The sequence below is a fragment of the Octodon degus genome, unplaced genomic scaffold, assembly GCF_000260255.1.
Source record: "Octodon degus isolate 3935 unplaced genomic scaffold, OctDeg1.0 scaffold00073, whole genome shotgun sequence".
Lineage (NCBI taxonomy): Eukaryota > Metazoa > Chordata > Mammalia > Rodentia > Octodontidae > Octodon > Octodon degus.
Window position 1 is genome coordinate 7,918,120 of NW_004524649.1, and position 23,333 is coordinate 7,941,452.

Genomic DNA, 23,333 nt, shown 5'->3' on the forward strand with positions numbered 1-23,333 from the left:
CGGGGCGGCCGGGCTCTGGGCCGTAAGGGGTGGCGCGGGGCCACTTCCCGAAGCGCGGCTCACTGCGGCTCCCCCTGGCGGCCGGGTCGGAGACGGTTCCTGGGGTCGCACGGAGCCGGCACGAGGGCGCCCTGGGGTCGGGGCGCCAGGTCCCCGCCCGCCTGGACGCGACTGTGGCCGCGATAGAGGGGCTGGCCGTGCCAGGCCCGGAGGGGAAGCGGACAACTCCGGCCCGGCCGCCCATCCCCGCGCGCTGGCACCCGGCCCGTCTGGCTCTCTGGCTGCGCCTGGCGCAGGGGGCTCCGGTCTGGGTTCCCATGGGCCTTCGGGACCCCTGCCTAGGCCCTCGAAGGCGTCCCGATATGGTGCAGGCTGGCCTCATCCCAGTGTCCGGCCCCGTCTGAAAATCTGGGTCCCTGACGGCCTGCACTTGAGAAAACAGCTGTGAGACCCAGCATATGGAGGAGTCAACAAGTGTTGGCCCATTCTGCGGGGTGGGTTTTGAGGGCAGTGCAGGGCACCGCAGCGAGGTGGGCCTGGCTCCCCTTTTGACTTTGGACCCCTTCCGGCTTCAGGAGCCACACATCTGGATCCCACCCCTGGTTCTGCTGGCTCTGCCCTCAGCCTCTCCACTCTGGCTCACCTTATCTGTAGCTTGGAGATGGAACCACCCACTCAGGACAGGGTCAGCGGGCCAGGCAGGGAAGGGCCAGGCAGGAAAGTGCCGGGGACCTTGTGCAAATAGAAGGCTGTGTGGCAATAACCCGGAGGTCAGAGGTCAGGAGGCACCGGGAAGCACCAAGGAAATGAAGCCTCCCACGTCACTGTTTGCTGGGCCATTCCCTCTGGATGCCGATGCCTTCCGGGTCCGGGTTTGGCTGTCTGTGTGGAATTTTCTAGAGTTTGAGGACATAGGCCCAGGAGAACCTCACATTTGATGCTGGCCCTGTTCAGGTCAGAAGTGTTCTCCCACCACCCACCTCCCCCACGCACTTGGCTTGTGTTCTTCTTAAGCGAGACATCTTTGAGACTGCAGCCCGCTGCCTAACTGTTCGTTGTAGTTCGTTTGTGAACTTTCAAAGGTCGGCCCACTGTGGCCTGCCAACTGGTTTCCCTTCCAGAAGTAGCTTCCGGTTCTGAGGTCCTGGATGTGAACTTCCCTCTCTAAGCCTTTAAAGGAAGAGAGGTCCCGGCAGCCTGGTAGTAAGTTTCCCTTCACAGGAGCGGGAGAAGCTGGATTGCAGGGCTCCAGGGCCCTTCGAACTGGAGGAGGCCGACAAGGATTCTTGGGTTTGGATCTGTGTTATAGCAGAACTGTTTCTTTTACTACTGAGACATCTTTGTCAACATCTACAAAGAGAGTTAGAGGGGTGCCATGGTGTAGGAATATATTTGTTGATGGGAGATTTTTAAATAAATCCCGAATGGAGTCACATTTGAGCAGTTACATTCTTTGCTGGAATGAGCCCTAACTCTACAGGCTGCAGTAATTATGTAGCACCGAACTCCGTTTAAATGGTTGAATGCAAATGATTTAATTGGAATATAGCTTTTTTATGTAGCAGGGATACCTTCTAAAAGTGCAGGACTCCAAATTCTTCTTACTTGTTCTTTTATGGCCAGAAGCTTTAACTACAGATGAATGGCACAGAGGTAGAGGCAGTAGCTCTTTTGAGACAGATTTTTCTTTACCAAAATCTTGTTTCTGGTGTGTGTGGGGTAATCCATCGGAATTATGATGGAGGGGCTGCACGGTCTCCCTGCACATCCTGGGCTGAGCAGTGCCAACGTGGTGGCAGGGCTGCAGGGCCAGCCTAGTCTCGAGAAGTCCATGGAGGGATGAGGGTGAAAAGGGGACCTTGGGGATTGAGAGTGGAGGTTTCTGTAATTAACACCGATTAAGTGAGGTAGATGAGTACCCTGTTACAGAATTCTCAGTAGTTATGAAGTGATTTTATAAGATTTACTGTTAAAATCAGATAGTAGCTAAGAAGAATATATGCAGTGTATTATTTGTTGAAACTGTACTTCCGATTTGATTTGAAACTGTCTCATTGCTATCTGTTTATCAATAAAACTTTGAAAAAAATAAAAAGTAATAAAAAATAAAAGTGTGAACATATGATAAAATAGAAACTCCCAAAAAAAAAAAAAAAATCAGATAGTAGCTGGCTGTGGTGACCCATGTCTGTAATTCCAGCTCTCAGAGGATCACTGCAAGTTCGAAGCCAGCCTGGATTACATAGTAAGGCCCTGTGTCAAAAAAAAAAAAAAAAAAATAAAAAATAATAATAATAATAATTGCATGACTCTGATGTAGATTTAGGCCTCTGAGCAGCCCCATCTTGTGGGGTTGGTCTGATTCTCACCCGTTCAGTGGCTTAAGAATGAAGAGGCCACACAGGTCAGGAGGTTGTTGGGCCTAACGCTTGTTGCTGCCAGCTGCTAGTGATAGGTCTCTGCTTTCTGAATGTGCTGTAGGGCTGGACAGGTCTACTTTTCTGGGACGATAATTACCCGAGGGAGGACACAGATCTAGGATATTGAAATTAAGAGTTTTAGTATCAAGAACTTAGAGAGTGGGTTAGAAGTGTGGCAGTGCAGGAGGGCACTTGGAATTCCATTTCTTTACGCAGTGTCTCTGGGAGGTCTTCAAATACAATGCCTGCAAGTGTGCAGGACGGCGTTCTAAGAATGAGGCTGCTGTCAGGAGAGGTGTTGTCCAGCCCTGTTGCCACAGATAGGATTAGATCGAAGACAGCTTAATGAAATGAAAGATTCAGTTTCTGAGCCACGTTTCCAGTGCTTAGTACTCACATACTGGTCAGCACAGGTTGAGATCATTCCCATCCTCAGAAAGTTGGTCAGACAGCGTTGGCCCTGGGCAGCTGCTGCTCTTACACATTTAAATCTGTTCCTGCCGGGTATGGTGGTGCATACCTGTAATGCCAGCATTCAGGAGGCTGAGGCAGGAGGACTGAGGAAAGTTCAGGGCCAACATGGGCTACATAATGAGTTTAAAGTAACACTGAATTACAGAGGGAGACAGTCTCTTTATTTTTCTTCATCACATTCTAATACTGCGCTGTTTAGCCAGGTAGAATTGCTCATGCTGTAAGTCACAGCAGTTGACTAGTAGCAGTTAACATTGCTTTAGTTCAATAAACGTCACCTTGAAGAAACGCCAGTCCTAACTCTGCACTGTGAACTGCATGCGGAGACACAGCAAGTCTATGGCCAAATGGACCACATAGGAAATAAATAGGAGTTAGGTGAAAAGGATAGGCTGCTAAAGAAGGTAATTTTTTTTTTTTTTTTTTTTTTTTTTTTTTTTTCTGAGACTGTCTCACTGTGTAGTCCAGGCTGGCCTTGATCTCACAATGTCCAGGCTTAAAACCAGACACATTAGAAGTTTTTCCTTTAGGTGCAGTAATATATATCTCTTACCTCTACAGGTAGCACCTTTATAAAGACTTAGGATTTCTAAACTAGATTGTTTTTGCAAGACTAAAATACCTGCCTGGTCTCCAAACTTGACACCTTCCGGTATGCCAGCATTTTCCTGTCTGGCTGATGTAAATCTTTCTTGAGCTTGCGACTTGTGCAGGCTCTGCTGCACTCCAGTGACTGGGATCTGGAAGAACCATTGGGATTGACAAAGCTCTGTCTTCGGGAAGAACTTTTGATTTTGAGTTCAACCTAGTATCTGAAGAATGGCATAAAAATCAAAGTTTAAATGAAGCTCCTGCAGTGATAGGCAGTGAGTTAATCCCTTGCTGGTCAGAGGCTGCCCTCGGAGATTGTGCCGGAAGTTATCAGCTATTTATAGTGATAATGAGTATCATCTGCTGACTCAAAAGTTGGCCTGAAGACCATCTTGGACCCAGACCTTAAATTCTGGGCCTCACCCCAGGCAGGCTGTCAGCAGCCTAGGTCTGGGCGAGGCTGAGTCGAAACAGTTCCAAGCAGGTGTGCTGGGTGCGCTGCACTTGGCCTGCAAATGGCTTTTGTGGCCAGCCCCTTGTTTTAAAGCAGTTGGGCTGCCTTTTAAAAATAGAAGAGGTTTTTTTTTGTTGTTGTTATTGTTTTGCTTTGGTTAAAATGTACAGTTTTAAGGTTCTTTTGGGGAAAAAAATGAGTATTTGTGGCTATCCCAGTTTAACTTTTTTGCAGGGCTACTCTGAACTGTTCCTGCCCCTTTGGGTGGGGCCTGTTCTCTCCTTTACCACCAGCATCCTGCCCTGGTTTTGGCTTTTTCTGTTTACTTTTTGAAACAGGATCTTGCTGCATACATAGTTCAGGTAGGCCGTGAACTCACTATGTAGCTCAGGCTGGCCTAGAAGGCACAGTGATCTTCCTGCCTCAGCCTCTTGGGTGCTGGGGTCACAGGCAGGCCACCACACTGAGCCCGGCCTGGATTATGCAATGTGCATGGTGGCTCCTCTGCAGGGGCTGGATAGCATCTGTGGTAGCTTGGCTCAGCACTGGCCTCTGCACAGTGCGGGGTGGTGGAGAAACTTTGAGTGCCTATAGATTGTCTTTTCCCCTGGCCTCAGTCCCTCCTGTGCAAGGAACACAGGCCCTACAGCTCTATCTTCCAGGCCCCCGACCTCAACTTATCTTGACTGCTGCTCTCAAGCCTGCTTCTTCATCAGCAAAACCATCAACGTTACCTGCAAACAGCCCTGCCTGGCCCTGTCCGCTGCTTCTGCCTGCTTAATTCACCAGCCTTTCTTCTTGTGCCTGGCTGTCACCTCTTGCCAGGGAGCTTCTTCCCAATACCCCGCATGGCTCCATCTCCTTCAGGTCTGGACCACCATTTAGATCAGTGCCATCCTGCCTCTGTGCCATCTCGTCTCTGCGCCACTCTGCTGTCTGCATGGCTTTCTTTTTGCTCCCGACTTGGTGTGTTCTGTGTACTTTACTTTGTCGCCACCCCTTACAGCAGGAGCGCCCCCCTCCTGCACAGGACACTGCTTAACTCCCAAGGTGTCCCTGTGTTGTGTTGGCATGGTGGTGGCACCCAGTGGTTGCTCACACCTGCAGAGCTATGGAAGATGATTGGCAGGTATTGTGGACATTGCTTGGCCAGGCGCAGATGGTCCCTGCCCTGCTGGTGGAGGCTAGAGGTTTCAGTCATGGAAGCAGGCCGGGGTGTTTGTTGGTGGTACCCCCACAGGACCTTGGGCATCCTGTATCCAGTAAGCACTGAGCATGTCTTGGGACGGTGACCAGTGCGAGAGGTGGGAAGGGGGGTGCTTTGTGTGGAGCACAGGGTGCCTTGCGAAGGAAGGAGGATCCTTGCTGTCCACTGTCTTTTCTCTTGGTCACTCTACTTGTCCCTGGCTGAGGGACACCCTTGTCTTCACAAGTTTAGGGGAGGCCTGCTAGAACTTGGTAAGTGATTAGGCTGAACACCTTACCTGTGTTGAGTGAGGTTTCATCCTCTGTAAAATCTGGCCCTGATAGGAGTGAGGCATAGATCTACCGCTCTATCTTCTATAATAACTAGAAAGAAAAATCTTAAGTTTTCAGAGCCTCATAGTTATCATAGTGTAGGAAGGAGTGGAGAGGGAATGAGTGGCTGAGACTCTTAGTGAAGACTTTCTAGTGACGTGTTGGGACTTTTGAGGGGTCAGTTTTGGCCAGGACTCTGAAGCCAGCCACTCTTCGCTATCTGAGTGGCTTCACTCTTAGATTGGAGGCTCTTGATACTGTTTGTTTTTTCTTTTTCTTTTTTTTTTTTTTTTTTCCTTTTTTGTGGCTGGCTTAGCCCACCCTGGGGGCAGGGCTGGCATGGCATGTGGTGCTGAGGATCGAACCATGGTCCCTGCATGCTTGCCTAAGCAGGTGCTTTAGACCGCTGAGCTATCTCACAGGCCCCCTAAGCCTGTTTCTTTTTTTCGGGCGGAACAGAGGATTGAACTCAGACCCTTGCGTTTGCCCAGGAAGCACTTATTCTACTGAGCTATCTCCCCGGCCCTCTCCCCCCGAACCTGTTTCTTAAAGACTTTTTCTTTCGCTCTCTCTTTCTCTTTCTTTCTTTCTTTCTTTGAGACAGGGTCTCTGCAATTTTTTTTTTTTTTTTTTTTGGTACCAGAATCAAACTCAGGACCTTGTGCTTGCCAGGCAGGGGCTGTGCCACTGAGCTACATCCTGCTCAGGGAGGAGTGACTCAGAAGTGCATCTGATCAGGCTCCCAGGAAGGGGAGAAGACAGAGCCAGGGTCTGAAGATAATGAATGACTGAGAATGTAACAGGATGGGAGAGCAAATGAACCGAATAGAAAAAAAGAAATCACAGGTAGATGGTTTAGTGATATAATAACTAGAGTGAAAAATTCAGTGGTAAAGGAGAAGGATCATATTAAGCCTGGCATGGTGGCACATGCCCATAATGTCAGCAGTCAGGAGGCTGAGATGGGAGAATCGCTGTGGATTTAAGACCAGCCGGGACTACATAGTGAGAGCCTGTGTCAAAGAAAAAAACAAAAGATTAGGAGTCTGCGACAGATCTTTACTAAAAGAAATTCTCAGGTATTCTTGGGAAGTGAAATTAGTGGAAAAGGAGAACAAGAACACAGGAAGAGTCGGGAAGGTGGTGGGTGCGGGTGCTTGACCTGACCCCAAACAAATATGAAAGAATGGCTGTTCCTTCTGGGGACTGAACACTGAACACTGTCGTGCCTCAGTGGAAGAGGTGGCGGGATTAGTGGCAGAGGGTAGAGGTTTTAGCTATGAATATTGTAAACTCTGCATTTTTCCCATTTATTTGTTTATTACAGAGTTTCACTACACTGTTCAGACTCATAGTGAGCCTCCTATGTCAGCCTCCCCAGCGCCAGGATTACAGGCATCCACCACCATACCTGGCTTGGCAAGGAGCTGGCACGACATGTGGTACCAGGGATTGAACCCTGATCCTTGTGCTTGCCATGCAGGCACTTAGCCACTGAGCTGTCTGTCCAGCCCCACACTCTGCATGTTGGTTTTTAAAAGTAAATGTTTTTAAAAGTAAATTACTGTAATAGTAGAGGGGAAGGATGAAGCATTTTAAGTGCCCCTTCAAAAAGAGATGAGAAGAAAAGAGACTTTGGACAGGAAAGTAGTACAAAGGAAAATACAGATTTAAATCCAAAATATGTCAGCTTTCTTGTATAATGCCTAAAATCGTAAATTATAAATTTCCTAAATACTCCAGTAAAAAAAGACATTGTTTATATTGGTTTTTAAAAGTCCAGCTCTTATACTGATTGCAAGATCTAGAAAAGGTAAAGGTAAAAGAATGGAGGTATATACTGTAAAAATACTATTAAAAGAAAACTAGTGCTATATTAGTGTCATATAAAACACTTTAGGACAGAGTTCTTTTTTTTTTTTTTTAGTTTTATTTATTTATGTGTGTGTGTGTGTGTGTGTGTGTGGCCAGCTCAGCCCACCAGGGGGCGGGGCTGGCTGGCTTGTGGTGCTGGGGGATTGAACCACGGTCCCTGTGCTTTGCTAAGCTTGTTCTAAGTAGGTGCTTCAGACCACTGAGCCATCTCACCAGCCCCTAGGACAGAGTTCTTATATAAACATAGAAAATCACTATACTGGTAAAAACTCAGCTTGAAGATTTAGCAGTTTTAACTTTGGAATTAATCTATAAAACCAAAATTGATGGAATTTATAAGAAATGGTCAAATCTATAATCACAGTAGAGAATTTGTCATCTTGTCAGTAATTGATAGCTAAATAGAAAAAAGTCAATAAAGATTAGAACTTTTGAACAAAGTAAAAAATGAGGTCTGTATATGACTATATTTTAAAAAATACTGCAGCCAACCGGTCCATACTTGCAAGTTTTCACAGTGCTGCATTTGTGGCTATAAAGTCAGTCTCAACAAATATTAAAGAATTAAAATTGTATAGTAGGTTGTCAGACTGCAATAAAGCTAAAGTAAAAATGTGAATAAAAAGATAAATAGAAAAATCTCATGTATTTGGAAATTTTAAAGTGCTCTTAGTACATATTTGTAGGTCAAAAATTATAGTGACAAAAAGATGATATTTTGAAAGGAATAATGAAAATATTACTTATTAAAACTTATGCACTTAAGGGCTGGGGAGATGGCTCAGTGGAATAAACACTTCCCTGGCAAGTGCAAGGGCCTGAGTTCAATCCCCGGTTCTGAAAACAACAACCCCCCCAAAAACAAACAAACAAACAAAAATATTTACACAGTTAAATTGGTATTTACCAGATTCATAACTTTAATGCATTCAGAAAGAGAACATGATGAACATCAGCGCACTAAGCATCTATCTGGAGATGCAAATTAAACCGAAGTCAGTAGAGAATAACAGTAAAAAAGAATGAGTGAAGCAGAAAACCAGTGTAGGGAACTCCAGCAGAATTTTACCTTCATCTGTAGAGGAGATTTATTTAAGTCCGGGTGTGGTAGTGCAGGCCTATAATCCCAGCACTAGGGAGGTGGAAAATAGGAGGCTCACTATGAGTCTAATCTGCGTCGTGAGACCCTGCACATGCATGTACAAAGAAATTTGCTTGACAACTATAAAGCAAAACAGATCAAGAAAAAGATGCAGAGATCAAGCCTGTGGAATGATTTTACTATAGATGTTGTAGGCATTAAAAAGGTAAGTGGTTACTATGGAAAACTTAAGTAAAAGTAAATTAAAAAGTTGATGCGAGATTGTAAAGGGAGGGGTGGGGGTTATAGTGCATATCACGCATGGAAAACATATCTTGATATGCCTGGAAATTTACAAGTTTTCCATGCGTTTAAGTTTCTGGAAGGTATAACTGAACCTGGAAACAAGAGGAGATAGAAGGCCTGTATAGTCCTATAAGTTACTAAAGGAATTGGACCCATAATCTTGGGTGCTCACAAAGAAAATGTCAGACCCCCTTGGTTTCACCTTTTGCTCCTAAACATGTAAAGACAAAGCATTGCAGTTGTTCTTGAACTTTTCGGAAAAGAATGGAAGGAACCTTAGTACAAGGCCTGGAAAGAACAGTAGGAGAGAAGGAAGCCAGAGTCAGACCTAGGTCTCAGTATAGGCCTGGTCCAGTGGTGTGTGCGGTGACAGGCTCCTGTTTTACCTTAGGAGTGCAAGCTTGGTTTAGCAATAAGTTTATGTTCATCTGCCACACCAGTGGCTTATAGCAGACTAGTGGGATTATCTTAACAGATACTGGGACAGTATTTGATCAAATTCAGCATGGATTCATGCAGCCAGGGCTATGAAGTGCTGCTTTCACCTGCTGTAAAGGAGAACCTACAAAAGCCCATAGCAGACATCATGCTAAACAATGAACTCCTATGTCTTGGCCTTTGATATCAGGAAAAATGGGCTGCCTGCTACCATTCTTTATCTTTAGCACTGCTTGGAAGTCCTAACCCGTGTAAATATTCAAGAGAAATAAAGCAAATATGTCAAGATTGGGAGGGAACTAAACTGATTCTTGAGGGCCAGCCAAATAGCTCAGTAGATTAAAGCTCCTGCTCAGGCAGACGTAGTGGCCAGGGTTCGATCCCTGGTGAGTCATGCAGGCCCCACTCCCTGGGGTGCACAGAGACAGTGATTGAGACTGGGAGTGGTGGTGTGCGCCTGTAATCCCAGCGCTTGGGAGGCTGAAAACAGAAGAAACACTACGAGTCCGATGTACGTAGTGAGACCTTGTAGACCCTTATTAAAATATAGAAAAAGAAAACAAAACCAAAAACCCCTGATTTTTACACTCTTTATATGTAATAAACTTTAAGAACCTGTCAGTGAGTTAGTAAAATTGGTCAAGGTGTGGGGGGAGGGTGGAGAGAGGGGGTCCTAGTCCTATCCCAGTCTTACATTTCTCTATCCCAGCAACAAATAGAAAAATGAAACTTAATAGGTTGAGTGCAAGAATGTAAGAACTAGCCAGGTCTGGTGGTGCATGCTTATAATTCTAGCACTGAGAAGCTGAGGCAGAAGGATCCCAAGTTTAAGCCCATCCTGGGCAAATTAGCAAGATCCTATCTCAAAAAAAACTTCTTTTGGAAAAAGAGCCTGTGCTTTCACTCAGCATGAAGACCTTGGGGTAAATTCCTAGAATGGAGAAAAAGAAAATAGTGTAAAACTATTAATAACTCACTTTCCACAGAAAAGAAAGGGAAGATAGTGTGTAGAGGGTAATGGTTGGTGGGGAAGGGGAACATGTGTAGGAAAGTGCCCCAGCAAACCCGAGTGTTTCACAAAATCAATGTGGGCTAATGACATGTGGGGGAAAGAAATGGCATGCATTTTCCCATTAAGATACCAGCTTTTTCTGATTAGATTTGTAGTGGGCACAGAGCTGGTGGCTGGCACCCCTTAGTCTGGTCTGGGCCCTGGGTGGCCAACCCCTGTGCGCAGGAAGAAGGCTGGGCCTGTGCCTCTGAATTCTCCTGTGGCCTTGCTTCTTCCTGCCAAGCAGGCAGGCTGTCTTCACAAGTCAGATGAAGCCAGTGGCTTCTTGTAAGCTCATAGAAGATTCAGTTGTGTCTAAATACCTGTTTTTCCAAAGTTGATTTTTTTCTTTTTTAGAGAAACACAAAAACATGTCAATTCTTTATTTTTTCCTCAGGCGTAGAAATTGAATCTGAAATGGCTGATGAATAAGCAAAGGCTTATAATAGAATACATTTCTATTTTTGGTGTTTCAACTCTTCTTTAAAATGAGTAGCATTGTTTCTTTAAAATAGGAATTCAGTTTTTTCCATCCTTGTACCACAGGAAGTAAAATCGTTCAGAACCCATTTCTTAGTTTCCTGGGGTTAGAAAGAATCAGAGTTTACCTTTCAAGTTCGAGATTTGGTGCTCTGATGCAGACTTAGAAATGTTGAAGTGCACAAATTTAGGAGGTAGAAGAGTGACCTGCCTGGTGTAAGCTGACCTCAGGACAGCTGTGGGCTGGTTGCAGTGCTGTCATCTCTGGGAACGGCTTTGTGAGGTGAGGAGTGGACGCAATGTCCCTGGGTCCCCATGCGAGACCTGCAGCCTTGAAAGGCCTTGCCAACCAGTCAGGGCGGACGTGTTCCTAGTCATTGGTTGGGACTGAGGACAGGTAAGCACTCACCTGTTTGTCCTGAGGCAGGGGACAAAGTCTCCTGAGAATTTTTAACAGGAGGCCTTACTTCTGATAAAGATTAGCCTCTGCCTGCCAACTTCCCTGAGGCCTGGACCCCTGTTGGAGGGAAGCTGGCCAACACAGGCCCACCAGGAGGGATGAAGTGCTGTCGCTATTAAGGGCAGAAGACAAGGTAAGGAAGAAACAGAAAAGAGCAAACAAGCTGGAAAAAAAAAACAGTAGAATAAATCAGTCAGAAGTGGTGTAAGAACTAATTAGGCTCTGTAAGGAAGGCGCTGGAGCTGGAGTGGCCCAAAGCAACCTGGCCAGGGCACCAGCGCAGGAGGAACCGGGGGGAGGTAGCACTGGAGCTCAGGCGCTGCAAGCCACAGGTGAGGGGACAAGCTCGCCTCCCTGGGGCCCCAGAGACTAGAGCTCCAGAAGTGGTGAAAGCTAAAGGCTACAGCAGTATGGCTGGCTTGGCAGAGGACCAGGAGACGGGAGGGACCAGTGGCACGAAGCTGTGTCCTCAGCGCTCTGAGTGAAGGGAGACAAGTTCCCAGGGTCATGAGGTCTCAGGGTAGCTGGCAAGGAGAGCCTGCCCGAAGTCGTGGTGGGTAGAGGGAGCCGGAATTTCCACACCGTGGAATGATGCAGGGGTCTGTGCCTGTCATGCAAAGGGTGCTGAGCGTGGGGCCGCAGGACAAGAACGGGCTCCTGGCCGGTACAAGGGCACTTATTTGTGACCACTCATTTGTCCTTCTGCCTTAGGGAGGTGGCTGGAGGCAATAGTGAAATGGAGTCAGGTCTGCCTGTTAGGAGAATGTAAGGATAAATTTGTGTTTGATATCTTTGTGTATTTTTTGAGACAAGATCTTGAACTTAGTGTGTTGCCCAGGCTAGCCTTCAACTTGTGGAAATCTTTCTGCCTCAGCCTCCCACATGCTAGGATTATTGGCATGTGCTACCATTCCCTGCAAGAACATTTTATTTATTCTTTTTTTTTTTTTTTTTCAACTTGTTGGGTTTTTTTAGACAGGGTCTTGCTATGCATGTCAGGCTGGCCTTGATCTCTCTTTGTAGCCTAGACTGGTCTTGAACTCACAATAATCTTCCTACCTCAGCCTTCCCAGTGCTGGGATTATAGGTATGCACTACCATGCCTGACCTACTTTTTAAAACAGTACTCAATGAAAAAGTAAAAGTAGAATGCTTCACCTCCAAACCGAAGGAAAAAGGGCTAACATTTAGATAATCTAATAGAGTGTGGAACGGACGAGGAAAGTATGTAAAGAAGCAGAGTTACAAAGAGGAAGCATAGAATGAGGAGTACAAATGAGCCCAGTTATATAGGAATTGCAATAGATATCAGTGGACAAAGCCTACCAATTAGACAAATTGCCACTGGTCTTAGAATAAAATTCAGCTATATGCTATTGTTAAGAACCATGCTTAAAACATATAAACACAGAGGGCTTGAATGTGAAAAATAGATTCTGGGCCATTACTAACCTCACAAAAGCTACAAAACCAGGGCTGGGGAGATGGCTCAGTAGAATAAGCGCTTCCCTGGCAAGCGCAAGGGCCTGAGTTCAATCCCTGGTTCCGCAAAAAAAAAAAAAAAAGCAAAACCTTTTTTTTTTTTTTTTATAATTTTATTGAGAAACAAAGATAATTTTTTTTTTTTTTTAGAACTGGGGATTGAACTCAGGCCCCTGCACTTGCCAGGGAGGTGCTTATTCCACTGAGCCATCAGCAAAACCTTTTAAAATAATCAGATAATCCAGATTCTAGTGAAAAATGATTATTATTAGAATGAAGGGTGGAGGGTAGTAGGTACTGTACCGAGAAGATGTAATTCTTTATTTTTTATTTTTTTTATTTTTTGCGGAACCGGGGATTGAACTCAGGTCCTTGTGCTTGCCAGGGAAGTGCTTATTCCACTGAGCCATCTCCCCAGCCCCAATTTTTTTTAAAATTTTATTTATTTATTTGTGTGTGTGTGTGTGTGTGTGTGTGGCCAGCTCAGCCCACCAGGGGGCAGGACTGGCTGGCATGTGGTGCTGGGGGATTGAACCATGGTCCCTGTGCTTTGCTAAGCTTGTTCTAAGTAGGTGCTTTAGATCACTGAGCCATCTCACCAGCCCCTGTAATTCTGATTTTATGTTCACCTAACAATAATCTAATAAAGCAAAAATTGAGAGAGCCCAAAAGAAATTGGCCAGTTTATGGTCATGGTGGGAGAGATACCTGCTCTTGGTAGCCCCTAGATTGGCCAGCCAGAGACCTAGCAATGTTGTGTTGAAGATTATTCAGTTGAACTAAGGATACACATAGGACTGGGTAAGTGTATGCATAGATTTATAAAAATTGACCACCTCCTAGCAAAATAGTATGTGATCTAAATCAGTGTTTTTCAAACTGCAGACACAGCTTCAAAGTCAATTTGCTTTGCTGTGGAAAACTTAATGTTTTGTTGGCATAGAAAATCAGTATATTACATATAAGGTTTTTTTTTAATTTTAGAGAAGGGTCTACAGGGTGTTCAGGGTCTCACTACTACATCAGACTCGTAGTGATCCACCTGTTTACAGCCTCCCAAGAGCTGGGATTACAGGTGCACACCACTACGCCCAATCTCAATTGCTGTCTCAGCGCACCCTGGGGGCAGGGCCAGCACAGCAGGCCTCTACATATAAGTAATAAGATTGAGTTACTGGAGGTTCAATCCCTGGCACCACATGCTGCACCGGCCCTGCCCCGTGCGCACTGAGCCAGCCACTGAGTCCGGATGTGGTGGCACACGCCTGTAATCGTAGTGCTGGGGAGGCTGAAAACAGGAGGATCACTATGAGTCTGAGCTGCATAGTGAAACCCTGTACCAAATACATTGAAAGAAAGATAGAAAGAGACCGAGTTACTGTTTCATGAGAATCGTGTATTTATGTGTGTGTCTATAAATATTTGTATATATTGGTGTGTGTATCCAAGACCATTTCCTGGGACATGTGATTTTGTTTCATTTCATTTTGGTTTTTTTGATAATAAGAATCTAAAACCTTACAATTTAGTTAAATGAGGATTTTTCTATGACTGCTCAGAGCCCCTGTGTATTAGAAGAGTTAAACATGCTGCCAAGTCACAAGTCAGAGAAGAAACATGAAAATTAAATATGAGAGGACCAAAAATTAATAAACACATGTCAAGTTCAAAAGAACAGAGTAAACCAGTGGAGAAGGTAGAGTAGTGAAATTAGTTGGACCATAAACCCCAAACTGATCTAGAGTCCTTGAAATGGAATGAGCATTTAAGAATCATCACTCCCCACTCTTCCTACTCCAAGAAAAGCTCTCCAGACACCCACCCTGGCGGTCTTACTGCATGTTGTAGTCATCCAAGCTGCAGAGCAGAGAGATCCGCACTTCTGGACAGGGGCCCGGGGACCGTTCTTAGCTCATTCTGTGAGAAGCAAGTGACCCTGGTACCAAGATCGGGGACAGCCCAAATGACCTCATTTTTCTAGTTTAGAACACACAGAAATCCCACATAAAAATGAGCACAGTGCAAATCTAAAGATAATACTTTAAAAGAAAACATTTTTTCACCTGTGACTGTTTATACCACCTGTGAGTTAGTACAAGACATACTACAGCATTCCCCCTCCACGATTTCACGTGCTGCTGTTTCAGTTATCCAGGTTTAAAGTGTGATCTAAAAGTATTGAAATTCTAGAAATAATGTGTAGGTGTAAGTTGTGCGCTTGTCCTGAGTAGTGTGGTGAAGTCTCAGGCAGGCTGGCTTCACCCTATCCGGGCACAGTGGCATTGCTGCGGCATGTCTATGCTGTGCGTGCCGCCTGTCCCCCTACCAGTCTTACCTATCAATCAGGCAGATTGGTCACCATGTACTGCAAAAGTAGCCTCTGTTCAGATGCTGTTATAATTGTTCATTTTACTATGGTTACTCATTGTGTGTGTGTATGCACATGTGCATGCGCCTAATTTATAAATTTAACTGTCACAGTTAACGGACATATAAGAAGACCATGTTTGGTACTGTGTGCTTCCCCCAGCAGATGGGGCGGGCTACCACTGTCTAATTCAGCACACCACAGATTGAAGGAGGAAATGTTAAATGGCAACGAAAAGCATTTACTAAAATCCAATACTCCAGTGTTTATGAAAGGTGGCCAAGAAGGTAAGATTGCTACTTAACCTGAGAAAAGGTTCCCACGAAAAACCTGCAGTCAATACAGTGTAGTGGAGAAACACCGAAAAGGAAATCTAGGAATGCAGCCGTGAGGATGCTGTCCCCTCCCCTGGAGACTAATGTGGCCCCAGCCCTCAGGGGTTGCCCTGGAACTTATAGTTCAGAAAGCAGGAAACAAGACTGCCCCCACAGGGAGCTTTTTAATAAAGAAAATCAAGGAGAATCTCCATCTACAAACTCTCAGCTTTGAGGAGAGCTTAGCATAGTAGTGGAGTAAATGATCCACAAGCAGAGGTGTGTAACTGCTGAAGGGAGGCCGGGAAGGAGGGGAAGTATGTGACTGTGTCGGTTGTTGTGCCTGGAAAAGGGAAAAACTAATTTACAAAAGATCTCTTTTCTCTAAAATATTTAAAAAACAGCAGTTATTTTAACAACAAAAAGGTATGAAAGACTTTGCTAGAAAAAAATATAAAAACTTTCCAAACATGTGGGGGAAAAAGAACCAAACCCACCTTTAAATCTGTGTGCCGACTCCTGTGTCAGTGCTCCGTGGGTCTTATCTGTCAATTCAGTGTGATTGAGAGAAAAAATCTCAGTAGGAGTCCTGGAGCAAACGAAGACAAGGTGCTGATGAGCTGGAGATGATTGATCTCTTCTAGACCAGGCCCCTGGCTGGCACGGGGGAAGGAAGAGATGGTCAGGGGAAGAGGCGATTAATCTGAGAAGCGCCCTGTGCGTTTCCTGTCACCTTGTCACCCGCCAAAGTAAAGCTGTGGTGACTTAACTAGCGCCTGACTGAGAGGTAACTTCCACACAGCAAAAGTGACTTCATGTAAGTGCTTGGCAGAGGAAGGGAGCGGGCACTGAAGGTGACTTCTTGCTGTGATAGAAGCGTCACACTGCAGTTTCACGTGAAGGGTGTAAATTTTAGAAGCCTGAATGTGCAAGCGTGTGGATAGAAACTTGTGGTCTAGTTATATAATATAGGCATTAAAACAAAGGGACACAGATTATGTAGAGCTCCATAATAAATCTTAAAAAGTTTAAGTGTGCATGTGTAGTCTCAGCTATTCAGGAGGCTGAAACATAGTCTATCTCAGAAACAAACAAAAATGTCAGAAATCATTGCCAAATAGCAACCGTCTTATCTCTTACATAGCAGTTAACAGAATCAGAGTAATGTCCTGTATCGTTTGTAGAGATGTGTGTTTGTACCACAGTGTAAGTGTATAGGAGAGACAGGCCACTTAAGGAGATGACCCTTGCTCGTGTGTGTCTGTGCCTTTGCACACGCATGTGTGCTGTCTGAGGTCAGTGGCAGGAGTGGATAAGTTGGGATGTGGGTAGATGGATATTCATGTTCTTACCCTTGCATGTCTGGTTGTTTCCTAACGCAGGTTGAGTATCCCTCACCTGGAACAATTGGATCAGGAATGTTTCAGATTTTGGATTTTGGAATGTCTGCATATACATGAGCTATTTGGTGAAAGGGCCCAAATGCAATCACTAAACTAATTTCTGTTTCCTACCCCAAGGATACCCACAGTGTATTGAAGAATATGTGTGTGCCTAGGTTTTGCCTGAAGCCTGCCCTTGAGATTGGGCGTGGAATCTGCCACTTGTGGTGCCAGCTGCATCAGCACTCAGACAGCTTCAGCATTTGGGGCAGTTTAGATATCAAGGTTTTAGAGGGGCCTGCCCATTAGCTCAGTTGTTTAAGTGCCTGCTTAAGCAAAGCAGTCAGGCTCAGGATTCTGTGGTTTGATCCTCAGATCCTCATGCCTTACCAGACCTGACCTTGAGGCCGCCTGAGCTGGCCTAAATAAATAAATAAATAAATAAATAAATAAAATCCTTTAGATATCAGGGTTTTAAATTAGGAAGGCTCAGTGCTTAGTTTTTAAAAAGGAGAGGCCAGGTCCAGGGAGATAGCTCAGTAGAACAAGCGCTTACCTGGCAAGTGCAAGGTCCTGAGTTCAATCCCTGGTACCCCCCGAAAAAATAAATACATGAAAAGGAGAGGCTAAGTCTGATGTAGCAGGTCTCTTAGAGTCTCTGTTTCTGTGCTATTTTGTTTCAGTTCTGTCCTCTCCTGAGGGAGATGGCATGGCAAGTGTCTTTTTTGGCCACCCCTCACCCATGGCCTCTTGGGCATCTAGATGTGGCCTCCATGAAACGGCCAGGCGTTGCCAGGATGAGCCCAGCAGTGCTATGTCTGGAGAGTTGGAGCCTCTGTTTCCATGTATCCCCAGTCCTAAAGCCAGAGAGCCATCCTGTGGGAAACCTAGAGGCAGTCAGTGAGCTTGAGTCGCTGAGCTTGGGAGAGGCCCCTGCCCCTTCCTTATAGGCCTCATCTATCCAGCGCCAGGGAGCCTGCGAAGGTGCCTGTGTCATCAACATGTGGCATGGAGTTGACCCATCGGAGGTACCTTGTGGTCAGGCCGTGCAGGTGGTGGGCACCTGGCTGGGTCTGCTGTTTCCCCTCTAGTGGGGCCCTGTGCAGGCTTCAGTGCTGAAGACCAGGGTGCTGACCTTCGGAGATTATTCGAGGACCCCAGGATGTGTTCACACCCTGCCTGGCGGACAGCAGAAAGGTGTCTTTCATTCCCCTGGCTGCTCTCTTTCAGAGAACTGCCTTCACTGCAAGTGCTGGAGCGTGTTCCCAAAGACTGGGGCTTTTTATTTTCCTGTGAAAGCATTCTTTTAAAGAATTCTAACTCAGGAATTAGTGGTAAAGATGTAATTTCTTTTTAAAGCAGCTTGTTCTGCAAAAGTTGGGAAGACACATTTGTGCTGCTGTAAAACATCCATTTGTGTGTGCTGCAGAAGAAAAAATATTCTCCTAAGTTTGCTTTTCTTGATGCTGAGCTCCCCACAGAGAATATATTTTGGTGCCTTGTGTTTGCCTGTGAGGAGTGAGATTAAAGGCTCATTTCCCAGCCTTGGCTTTTCTGCTGGAGTTTAGAAGTTGGAGAGCCCAGGGCTGCACAGAGCTGCACAGTACTCAGTTGCAAACAGGCCTGGCTTTGTCTGTGGCTGCTGCTGCATCAGGTCTGGTGGCCAGTGCCAGCAGCAGCTCCACGAGAGACTACTCTTGGGTGTGTGGGTGGTGGGCAGCCACGTGGAGTCACGGAACCGTGCCAGGGTGACCCAGGCCCCTGTGGTGGTATTGGTCTGCACTAGAGAAAGGTGTGTTTTAGAAGACTTTTGTCACCTAAATAGGCTGTATGTCATTGTTATGATGCATTTTTGGTACCTGACTGTCCACATTGGCAGAGCTCTGAGAGGGCCTCTGGAGGACCTGAAGGAGTTTCCTGTTGTAGACGCCCACCAAGAAGTGCAAGGCTAGCACCACAAAGCCCCCAAGGACCCACCCAAGCCGAGCAAGGTGCAAGGCCCTCGGGGGCGTCTAGCTTAGGAGTGTGTCCTGGAGAGGCTGCCAGGGCAACTGCCTCGACTGGTTGTGGGACTCAGTCACTCCTTGCAGCCATGGTCAGAGTCCACAGGAAACACAAGACTACCTTACCCAGGGTGACAGCTTGTTGGGGAGTGACTGTCACAGCAGTCGCACACAACCCCAACCCAGGGTGTGAACTTACAGCACTTCGCGGGTTTTAATCAGAAAGACCCAGCAATGTCTTGTGTTGGAGCTACCATGGGAGTAGGATGCTGAGACTTTCAAGCATTTTCTTGTTCCCTTCTGTGGACTAAAATGCCCGAATGCCTTGGTGTGGACTTCTTGATTGTTGCGTAGAAAGTGGGGTAGGGATTTTGCATCTGTGCTAGCTTTCTGCACCATCTGTCCTAGCTGCCCACCCCTCAGGCTGGAGCTCTGGCGAGCAGGGCCAGAGGGCGCACACCTTCCCCGTCTTCCGCTCTGCCTCTGCCTGCACTGCTCAGGCAAGTGTTTAGCGAGATACCTCTTGGAGGTCCTCAGTGAAGTTACCTGAACCTAGGCCACCAATCAGGAAGGACTGTGTGAGCCTGGTGGCCACTGACCCTTTGGGCTTTGGTCCACAGGTAGAGCAGATGGTGGGCTTCACCCTCTTGTGGGGAGTGTTGTCCTGGTGGGACTGGCGACTCAGTCCTCTCCTGGTGGCTTCCCAGGGTTTATCCCACCAGTTCCTAGCGTGCAGAACATGGGCTTCCTGGTCCCAGGAGCTGGTGTTGGTCAAGGCTACTTCCCTTCACCCAGCCTCTGGCCCCTCACTTGGGGTATGGTATGGAAATGCGTATCTTTGAGCCTAGGCAACTGCTTCTCTAGAAGGCAGCAGATGAGGAGGGTGTGTCAGGGGCCCCCAGAACGCCTGTGGCTGAAGGCTGGCAGGCGTGTTCAGGTTGGCTCTTGTGGCAGCTGGCTTTATTTTGGCCAGTGTGAAAAATCAGAAGTTCTTTGTTCGAGCCCAGGACTCCCGTTCATTGGCAGTCAGCAGTGGCTCAGTGACACCCCTGACCTGGGTTATGTGGGGCATTTCTGCCCAGTTCCCCTGACCCTCCTGCCTCCTACCTGTGCTGCTATGGTAGGCGCATCTCGTGTTGTCATGGAGGCTGGGCCTGCTGGGTCTCATGGGCGTCAAGGACTCCAATGACCTGCACCCAGCATCAAAGAGACTGTGTAGATCTTGTATAAAAATGACTCCCTTTTAAGGGGAGTAGGTAAGGCTGTGTGTCCCAAAGATGGCCTGGGTTTAATCTGGGGCAATTAATGAAAACATTAATTGTGGTAAGAGGGTAGAGACAGAGGTTGTCAAATGCCTCAGTTTCTCCAAACATAAGCTCTGGTGTGTTTGGCAGGTGAAAAGCAAGCCAGCCAAGATGGATATCTACGACACACAGACCTTGGGCGTTGTGGTCTTCGGTGGCTTCATGGTGGTGTCTGCCATTGGCATCTTCCTGGTGTCCACTTTCTCTATGAAGGAGACATCATATGAAGAGGCCCTCGCCAACCAGCGCAAGGAGATGGCGAAAACCTACTACCAGAAAGTAGAGAAGAAAAAGAAGGAGAAAACTGTGGAGAAGAAAGGAAAGACCAAGAAAAAGGACGAGAAACCAAATGGGAAGATTCCTGAACATGACCTGGGCCCCAATGTCACTGTGCTTCTCAAAGAACCAACACGTACTCCTGCCATGGCTGTGGCCCCAACCCCCATCCAGGCCCCACTGGTCTTCACCCCTGTGGCTGCAGTACCAGCCATGCCCCAAGAGAAGCTGGCCTCCTCCCCAAAGGACAAAAAGAAGAAGGAGAAAAAGGTGGCCAAGGTGGAACCAGCAGTCAGCTCTGTAGTGAATTCCATCCAGGTTCTTGCCTCAAAGTCTGCCATCTTGGAAGCCACCCCTAAGGAGGTGCCAATGGTGGCTGTGCCCCCAGTGGGAGCCAAGACGAGTGCTCCAGCCATCAGCATGTCTCAGGGCAAGAAGGCTGAAGGGGCCCAGAACCAGGGCAGGAAGGGGGAGGGAACCCCAACCCAAGGCAAGAAGGGGGAAGGGAACCAGAACCAGGGAAAGAAAGGGGAGGAGAACCAGAACCAGGCCAAGAAGGGGGAGGGGAACCAGAACCAGGCTAAGAAGGGGGAGGGGAACCAGAACCAGGGAAAGAAAGGAGAGGTAAACCAGAACCAGGCCAAGAAGGGGGAGGGAAACCAGAACCAGGCTAAGAAGGGAGAGGGGAGCCAGAACCAGGCCAAGAAGGGCGAGGGGAACCAGAACCAGGCTAAGAAGGGGGAGGGGAACCAGAACCAGGGAAAGAAGGGGGAGGGGAACCAGAACCAGGCCAAAAAGGGGGAGGGGAACCAGAACCAAGGAAAGAAGGGGGAAACAAACCAGAGCCAATCCAAGAAAGGGGAGGGGAACCAGAACCAGGCCAAGAAGGGGGAAGGGAACCAGAACCAGGGTAAGAAGGGAGAGGGGAACCAGAACCAGGGAAAGAAAGGAGAGGTGAACCAGAATCAGGCCAAGAAGGGGGAGGGGAACCAGAACCAGGCTAAGAAGGGAGAGGGGAACCAGAACCAGGCTAAGAAGGGGGAGGGGAGCCAGAACCAAGCCAAGAAGGGGGAGGAGAACCAGAACCAGGGAAAGAAGGGCGAGGGGAACCAGAACCAAGCCAAGAAGGGGGAGGGGAACCAGAACCAGGGAAAGAAGGGAGAGGGGAACCAGAACCAGGGAAAGAAAGGGGAGGGGAACCAGAACCAGGCTAAGAAGGGGGAGGGGAACCAGAACCAGGCCAAGAAAGGAGAGGTGAACCAGAACCAGGCCAAGAAGGGGGATGGGAACCAGAACCAGGGAAAGAAGGGGGAGGGGAACCAGAACCAGGGCAAGAAGGGGGAGGGGAACCAGAACCAGGCCAAAAAGGGGGAAGGGAACCAGAACCAGGCTAAGAAGGGGGAAGGGAACCAGAACCAGGCTAGGAAGGGAGAGGAGAACCAGAACCAGGCTAAGAAAGGAGAGGGGAACCAGGCTAAGAAGGGGGAGGGGAACCAGAACCAGGCTAAGAAGGGGGAAGGGAACCAGAACCAGGCTAAGAAGGGGGAGGGGAACCAGAACCAGGTGAAGAAGGGGGAAGGGAACCAGAACCAGGCTAAGAAGGGGGAGGGGAACCAGAACCAAGCTAAAAAGGGGGAGGGGAACCAGAACCAGGCTAAGAAGGGGGAGGGGAACCAGAACCAGGGAAAGAAGGGGGAGGGGAACCAGAACCAGGGAAAGAAGGGGGAGGGGAACCAGAACCAGGCTAAGAAGGGGGAGGGGAACCAGAACCAGGCCAAGAAAGGGGAGGACAACCAGAACCAGGCTAAGAAGGAAGGGAGCCAGAACCAGGGAAAGAAGGGAGAGGGGAACCAGAACCAGGCCAAGAAGGGAGAGGGGAACCAGAACCAGGGAAAGAAGGGAGAGGGGAATCAGAACCAGGCCAAGAAGGGGGAGGGCAACCAGAACCAGGCTAAGAAGGGGGAGGGAAACCAGAACCAGGGCAATAAGGGGGAGGGGAACCAGAACCAGGGAAAAAAGGGGGATGGGAACCAGAACCAGGGAAAGAAGGGAGAGGGGAACCAGAACCAGAACAAAAAAGTAGAGGGTACCCCAAACCAAGGCAAGAAGACAGAGGGAGCCCCAAACCAGAACAAAAAAGGAGAGGGTGCCCAGAACCAGGGCAAAAAGGGGGAAGGAACTCCTAACCAAGGCAGAAAGGCAGAGGGGAGCCCCAACCAGGGTAAAAAGGGAGAGGGAACCCCCAACCAGGGCAAAAAGGCTGATGGAGCGGCCAGTCAGAATAAGAAGCCAGAGACAGCTCCTGTCCAGGGTAAGAGTGAAACTACAATTCAAAGCCAGGAAGCACACAAGCAGGAGGCTCCTTCAAAGAAGAAGTCTGGTTCCAAGAAAAAGGGTGAGTCTGGTGAGTACTGTGTTCTTTTTTTTAAACCTGGAGGAAAGGCTCTCTTTGTGTGCTTTGTAGGTATTCTTCAGGGTGCTGCCTGTGTCAGTCAGCTGTGGTCACAACAGAGCTGTGGAACAAACATCCCTGAATCTTGTGGCTTGCAGCAGCAGACATTTACCTCTGTTTCTGCTCCTGCAAGCTAGTTAGCAGCAGTCGGTCAGTTGGATCTGTCTGGGCCAGAAGGCTGTGCTGTGGGCTGTGGCTTGACTGAGTTGAGGCCTAGTCTGGCCCACTTGTGCTTGTTCTGGGGCCCAGGCAAAATTCTCTCAGGGTGAGAGCAGAGCCACGAAGAGTGCCTCCTGGCTGGGTGAGTCCTGTGACCAAGGCTGGTTGGCCATATCTCTGGGAGAGGCCTGCAGCGTGGCAGTAGGAGGGGCAGAGAGGCGAAGCGCATCCTGTCCCTTGAGGCCTTCTGCCTCACCTGGTGCTGGGCGACGCTTCTGAGAAGCAGTGTGTCCCTCTGCATTGGCCCTTCCTCTTGGCCTGCACCCTGTGCAGTGGACAGAGGGCCATAGAGCATTTTTTTTTTTTTTTTAATTTATTGTGTGTGTGTGTGTGGCCAGCTCAGTCCACCAGGGGGCGGGGCTGGCTGGCATGTGGTGCTGGGGAT

General features: G+C 47.7%; 1 protein-coding gene across 17 annotated transcripts in view; it reads left to right on the plus strand.

Moving 5' to 3' along the window:
- The window catches only part of Rrbp1 (ribosome binding protein 1), a 51,130-nt gene that overhangs the window by 556 nt on the left and 27,241 nt on the right, over positions 1-23,333 (plus strand). The window contains exons 2-6 of one of the 17 annotated variants that reach the window (XM_023720053.1): positions 20,092-20,986; positions 21,137-21,156; positions 21,277-21,840; positions 21,955-22,146; positions 22,267-22,681. In XM_023720053.1, the coding sequence (XP_023575821.1) occupies positions 20,113-20,986; positions 21,137-21,156; positions 21,277-21,840; positions 21,955-22,146; positions 22,267-22,681 (2,065 nt within the window). In that variant the 5' untranslated portion in view covers positions 20,092-20,112. Of the gene's footprint in view, positions 1-11,183; positions 11,282-20,091; positions 22,682-23,333 lie in introns of those variants that run through there. The other 16 variants (XM_023720057.1, XM_023720056.1, XM_023720059.1 and 13 more) reach the window with 16 other exon arrangements.